The sequence below is a fragment of the Teleopsis dalmanni genome, chromosome 1 (genome assembly GCF_002237135.1).
Source record: "Teleopsis dalmanni isolate 2A chromosome 1, ASM223713v2, whole genome shotgun sequence".
Classification (NCBI taxonomy): Eukaryota; Metazoa; Arthropoda; class Insecta; order Diptera; family Diopsidae; genus Teleopsis; species Teleopsis dalmanni.
Window position 1 is genome coordinate 94,503,559 of NC_051846.1, and position 6,900 is coordinate 94,510,458.

The 6,900-nt window shown below is 31.6% G+C and overlaps 1 protein-coding gene across 1 annotated transcript; it reads right to left on the reverse strand.

Annotated features, from left to right (window-relative positions):
• Nucleotides 1–2,628: 2,628 nt before the first annotated feature.
• On the reverse strand, nt 2,629–3,513 carry LOC119688771 (putative nuclease HARBI1). The gene is made up of 2 exons (XM_038103442.1): nt 2,991–3,513; nt 2,629–2,936 (listed from the first exon to the last, which is right to left on the reverse strand). The coding sequence occupies exons 1-2, from the start codon at nt 3,511–3,513 to the stop codon at nt 2,674–2,676; spliced, it is 786 nt and encodes a 261-aa protein (XP_037959370.1). The 3' UTR covers nt 2,629–2,673.
• Between the last annotated feature and the right edge of the window lie 3,387 nt (nt 3,514–6,900).

A 6,900-nucleotide genomic window follows, 5' to 3' on the forward strand; every position in this document is an offset into this window, starting at 1 on the left:
TATAATCATCATAAATTCTCCCATCATACTTTCTTTATCATTTAAGTCTGGATTCTGGCATAACGTAAATAAAAATCTTCGTTGCATGCGCACATTTTCGCATTTTATAATAAAATTTGTTTTTTAAACTTTTATTTATTTAGATTTCATATTGTTTTCAAACTATTCGTATTTTTATTTGCTTCAAATTGTATGTCGGTTGGCATGCGCTGAAGTGCATTTGTCAAATCTTTTTATTCACTGTGAAGTCGTTCTTTTTATCTCATTTATCGACTAGAAGTCATGAATAATGATGTTGTTTTTAATTTCTAATTAAATAATTATAGCTGTTTTTACTGGAATCAAGTTTCATAAAAATAGCTCTTGTCATCACATTATCTGATTTTAACCCAAATATAACATTGTTTGGAGGTAAAGTTTTATATTTGATTATATTTCCGCGTTGGCAAGTTGTTCTGAAAGTAGTATATCGGTTGTACCAAGAACAATATTATAAGAATTTAAATCTTCCAGTTTCTCAATAGGTGTAAGATAATCAGATATTATTGAACCTTCCATATACATTTTTTTTGTTTTTGTACACATAAGTTAGCGCTGCTACCTACCTAACAATTACATTGTTGGTATTGTTATCAATAGTTTCTGTCTCAATAACAATTGTTTTAACCGTTTCACGGTTATAACGCAACTGTTGTTAGTTCAGAAATAACCACAGCCTTTCCACGACATTCGCGTCTCTTTTGTAATAATATTGTATATATTCACGAATCTCCGTTAATTTTAATTAACATTGGATTTTCTTAAACCATTCATTATTTCAGTGATAGTCGTGAAACATTTGTTGGAAAGGGTTTTATTGATTTTTTATTAAAATTGCAAAATTTTTCCGTAAGTACTTAGAAATACGCAATTTTTGTAATGCTTATTGCTAAATGTTTTAAAATAGGTGGGAAGAAAAATATTGAGTTACCATTTTTAGTGATATCAGGGCCCTGTTGCACCAACACTTTTCACTTTTCACTTCGCAAAATTTATGAGTGACTTTTTTTTGCAAAGTAAAAGTGAAAAGCGTTGCACCAAAGACTTAACATAATTTACTTTGCACTTTGCAAATAAAAATTTCACTGCAAAGTCTTTGCATAAAATGCAAAGCAAAGCGTTGCACCAAAAAATTAGATCACTTTCATTTTGTATTGGTTATTGAAAGCATTTCGTTTCTGTATGTATACTTGTTTTTTAAAGTGCAGAGCACCAAAACCCAAAAACACCAAAAAAATGTATGCATACCAAGCTGAAAAAAAGCAACAAATTTCGTTACTTAGAATTCATGACTCTCTTTTCGCTCTCTCTCGTTTTCAAGTTAATATTCATGTTACGCTCATAATATTGTAAATTTGGCCAAAGAAATATTTAGTGAATGTTTTATATTGTTGAGTGCAAGTAATTCGGTGGTAATTTATAATATAATAATGAGTAAGCAATTGAAATTAAATAAAAAACTTGCGGTGTTAGAGTTAATAAAGGAGAAGAAGGTAAGGACAAACTTATTTACTTGTGCATAATTCATTGCAATAATATAAATTTAAATATTTTGTACCGGTTTTATTTGACTTTGTTTTGGTTGTTGCGTCTAAAATATTTGTATAGTTGTGTATAAATTTAAAAAACAAAAAGTCAAGTCAAGTGTTATACATACTTGCATTATTACAAAATATTTCAATTTAAAAAAATAAATTTAGTTTCGTTTTTTATTATAAATGATATTAATTTTTGCTTATTTCTTTTAAAAGGCTTTATTATTTGCTTCGTTTAAAGGCAACAAGTGCTCTCGGCAAGAGAAAATTGATGCTTGGACGGAAGTGTTGCGTAAAGCACAATCCCTCGGGTTAGCTGGAACTAACCGCAAGTGGAGTTATGCCCGCGATTCGTTGTTTGGGATGTGGAAGTCTCGCACATTGGTAAATGATTAATTTTTTATGTTTTCAAATAAATATTTTAATAGTTAATTCTTAGACTAAACGCGATAATATGAAAAAAACTGGTGCTGCTGGAGGTCGAGAAATGCTACTTGACTCTTCCGACTACTACATCCTTGATATTATTGGCGAAGATAATCCGTCAATAGTCGGAATAGCAGCAGCAGAAAGTGGTGGTGTGGACGAAGAATTGTCGGTGTCGGAGCAGCAACAACCTCCTAAGCAAAACACTTTAAAAAAACGCAAGCGAACGTCGTCGGAGCTTTACGAGGAAGTAAAGGAAGGATATTTAAAATTAGAAATGAAATATAAAAAAGCAAAATTTAAAAAAAACAATTTTATTCAATAAAAGTCAATATTTAAGAAATTTATGGAATTAATTTTTATATTTTAACTTAATATTATTTTTTCAAAATTTTTTAAATTTTAGTAGTAGTATATATATGTATATAATGTATAAATATAAATATTACTGTAAATATAAGTACAAAGCGTAAAAAGTATAAAATCTAACTTATTTTTATTTTAAGTTTATTAATAGTTTATAGTTTAATAACTTATATTTAATTAAATCGTATGTTTAATTTAAAATATCGTTTTTAAATAAGATAAATAAATATTTAATTAATGTATATAAATTAATAAAATAAAATTTTAAACTTATAAAAATTCATGGATCTTATTATGGAAATTTATGCTAGTCAAATAAAGCTAATAATGATTGAAGTCTATTAGCCGCTCCCGGTGTAACTTCAAAGACCTCCTCCACGTGTTCATTTTCAGCTTCCTCTGCATCCTCTGCATTTATTGAAACAATGTCACTGAAGTCAGCCATAGTTGTGCTGCTTATTGCCTTTATGGCCACATTGTGTAGTATGCAGCAAGTTAAAATAACTTTTGCAGCAATTTCAGGTTGTAGGCGTAAGTGATTGAGGCAAGGAAATTTCTCTTTAAGTATTCCTGCATAAAAAACTTGTTACTTTTTATTTCTATTGTTTATAAATTAATATTTACCAAAGCTGTTTTCAACAATTCTTCTTGTAGTTTTATGTGATCTGTTAAATCTCTGCTCTCGTGGAATAGTTGGATTATTTCGCAAAGGAGGAATTAGCCAATCCTTCAATGGGTAAGCACTATCACCAAGTAGTACTGCGCCAGGAAATGGACGAAAACCAGACTCGAAATTATTAAACAGCTGTGAATTTCTCAACACTCTGGAGTCATGCACACTTCCAGGCCAAGAACAATTTATGGCGTAATAGCTACGGTCAGGACCACACACCATCATTGCATTTAGGGCATGTTTTCCATGTCTATTTACAAACTGCGCCTCATTTTCCATTGGGGCATCAATGTTTATCATTGTACCATCAATACAACCCGCAACCTGAGGAAAACCACCAATTTCAAAGAAATGCTGCGCAATTTCATAAGTATTAGGCGGCCAGCATATAGTTGCATTAAGCATTTTGTTGATAACAGCGTCTAATACTCTGTGAATTGTGCGGCATACAATTGACTTATGGATTCCATGCATAACTGCAATTCCATGGTATTGACAGCCGTTACCCAGCCAATGTAAAGTTGTTAATAGCTGTTAATCCGGACTTAAACAATGATTTCTTTCACTATTGTATTGTAACTCATTTCCAATTTTAATTAAAATAAATTCAATTTGATGGTTTTTCAATCTGAAATGTTCCATGCTGTGCAAGAACAAATTGTAATTAGTTCTTGGATTTACTACTCGATTTACTACTGTTTGACTATCATCTTCTCCAAACAAAATTTCATGCCGAATCATTTTAACTAAGAAAGAAACCACATGAAATATTTATATTTAAATATAATATAAACTTTATTTACCTTTATTTAATTCAAAAATAACTTTAAATAACTTAAGCGCCTTTTTTCACAATAATTTTTAGTAACTAAAGTGTCTTTTTTCACAATAATTATACCATTAACAATCAAGTACACGGTTTCAATAATTTGAAATTACTAATTTTATTTAGAAAATTTCTCTCAATTTATACAAAATTACCTAACTAATTTTACTATCAACGTTAAAATAATATGTTGTCTGTTATCACTAATTTTAGTGGACTGTATTGTTATTAATTGCATTTCAAAAAAGGTTCAAAGAACGACGGAAGTACGGGTACTTGTGATTTTTTCTTCTATTGTCTCTAGAAATATATTTTTAGTATCATAATTAGATACGGATAATTAGATATTTAAAAATATTACAATGTTAGCTATTATAGGATATTTTTTACCTATGTTTTTTCTTAGTTCATAATTCGGAGAATTTGAACGATAACAGACTTATAATAATAATAAACTGTTCATTATAATAAATAAGTGTTCATGCTTGAACAATAATTCACATAAAATATTTATATTACATGTATTATAAAGTTTTTTTAGAAACTGAACTCTTATATTCACAATTTAAAAGTATTGTCCGGTAATATATCCCTTTAATTATTGCAACTAAATTTATTTCAAAAACAGCAATAATATTTGCTTAAACTAATTTTCTATTTTTTTAAAACTATTTTTATTTATTTATTAATGATTTCTTTCATTTTACGCATTGAAAGAAATCACTTTGCAAAATTTGCAAAGTGAATTAATCATTTGCAGTTTTTTTGTAAAGTTTTGCAGTTTACTTTTGCAAAGCGCAAAGTAAAAAGTGTTGGTGCAACAGAAACTGCAAAGAAAGCAGTTTTTTGTCAAATATTTCACTTTTCTTTTCATACTTTGCTTTTCATTGAAAAGTACTTTGGTGCAACGCTTTGCATTTTTTGAGTGTTTTCAAAACTTTGCATAACTCAATTCTCAAATTAATGCTTTATGTTCTCAATGAGAGAAAAATGCTCGTGGGGAATACGAGTACCATTCGGTAATTACCGAGTAAGCAAGCAGCGGAATCACTGCTGCTGTATTTTTGCTTTATTTTTTGTTCCTTTTCTCTATTGAATTTTATTATCCTTGAGAAGTCGTTTTTTTTTATCCTTGGGAAGGCGTTTTATTGGGTATTTTGTTCTATTGTTTTTTCTCTCTACTCTGAATCTTTTAAGCCCTGGGAAGTCGTTTTACTATCGTGTTTATTAACTTGGGATCAAGAATGTGAATTGGTCTTAAAGGTATAATAAACATATATGGTATATCTATTTAAATCATATAAATAATAATTCAATATTTAATGGTAAATTTTTCGAATTATACGGTTTATACGGTTTTTTCGAATGATGTAAAAGAATTATATATTTATTTAAAATATACGAAATTAATTCAGTATAGTATTTTTTTTTCTCCTACTCCCTTTTTTGTTATTGAATCAGTGGAATGGTTTTTGTTTGAGCCAATACTAGATTTACATCATAATAATATCTAATTCTGGTTTCAAGTAATCAGTTGATAACAAGTTCGATATTCAGTTGGAGGATATTCGAATATTAAGCTTTATTATTTATTTTGGATATTCAGTTTCCATTTACACAAATTTGTTTTTCTCCAAATCTGGTCCTTCAGGGTTATTAAGGGTTGAAGATTTTTGATTATTCGAATTTCGGATCGCTTTACTAGTATATAGTAATACGGATAGATGGATGACGCTCAATCAAGAGCGGAGAAGTTAGCACAAGAGGTCCATGAGTTCCGAACATTCATAGCCTCCATTCAGGTACATGCGTGGCGGAAATTAGGTGCTTTGCAACAGAATAGGGATTTTATACAGATACATAAGGACACCATAAAATCAAGACGTTTGTCACAACTGGCGGAAATAACGTATCTGTTGGATTTGATCGAGGAAGTGGAAGATATTAAATCGGACGAGCAACGGAAAGAGCACGTTCAGTTACAGGAAGCTAAAATTGGGTTGGAACTACAGTGTACAAGGTTTAGGAAAAGGCAAGAGGAATTAACCGAACTTTTAGGAACAGCAGAAGAAGAGAACGAACGGCTTATTCAGAGTCTTAGAAATCTAGGAAAGTCGGAGGAGGAAATTTCGGAGCAATTGACGGAGAGCGGTAAATTAATAGACGAGGACCACGTTATTGAAACATTGAAAGTGCAATTAGAAAACACGAGGAGAGAACTGGATACATTTAACAGACCACCAACTCCGAGCGCGGATACTTTGCAATTGCCAGTAATAGGAACTGGGGTGATTTACAAATTAAACAGAGAGGATCAGACGAACTCCAATATGGCGAAAGTAACGGCGATAATGAACTCAGTGAATAACATCTGTCCGATATTCACAGGAGGAGAGGGACCGGAGCTAGCGGCAGAAGTAGAAAGGTTCGTGGAAGGATGCAAGCTAGTGGAGCAAGAGTGGGGAACTGAAGTGAATTCAGATAATACGCTTAACATTATCCGCTGCTTGAAGCAGCGTCTCCGTGGGCCAGCGTATTCGAAGATAGGGAGACAAGACTTTGCCACAATCACAGAGTTTTGCGAGTATATCCAGCGGAGTTTTTATAAGAGAAGCACTCTGGAACAAGTCCGCACGAAGATGGCCAATATAAACCAAGGAATTGCAGAATCGGCCAGCAATTATGGTAGCAAATTGGAAGGTTTGTTATCGGATGGTTTGGAGTTAATACACACCAATTGGGGAGAGTCGGATAGAAAGGGTCTGTTAACGGATTTGAGAATTCTAGCGTCCAAAAGCTTTATCAAAGGGTTAAGAAATGACGCAACTAGGGAATCATTAATTGATTATGATAATCTTGAGTTGGATGGTTTAATTAAGATGGCGGAGAAGAGACAGGAATATAAGAAGGGCCATCAAGTTAATTTCAACCACGCTGAGTTAGAACACAGGACACCGATAGATGATCAGTTGACTTGTACTTTTTGTCGGAAGAAAGGCCACGTAAGGGAGGAATGTCGTCAACGGAAAAATACG

Coding starts and splice junctions, on each gene's coding strand:
- LOC119688771 (XM_038103442.1), bottom strand. CDS start 3,513: ATGCATGGAATCCATAAGTCAATTGTATGCCGCACAATTCACAGAGTA. Junction 2,937..2,990: donor AATTGTTGAAAACAGCTTTG/GTAAATATTAAT, acceptor TTTTTTATGCAG/GAATACTTAAAGAGAAATTT.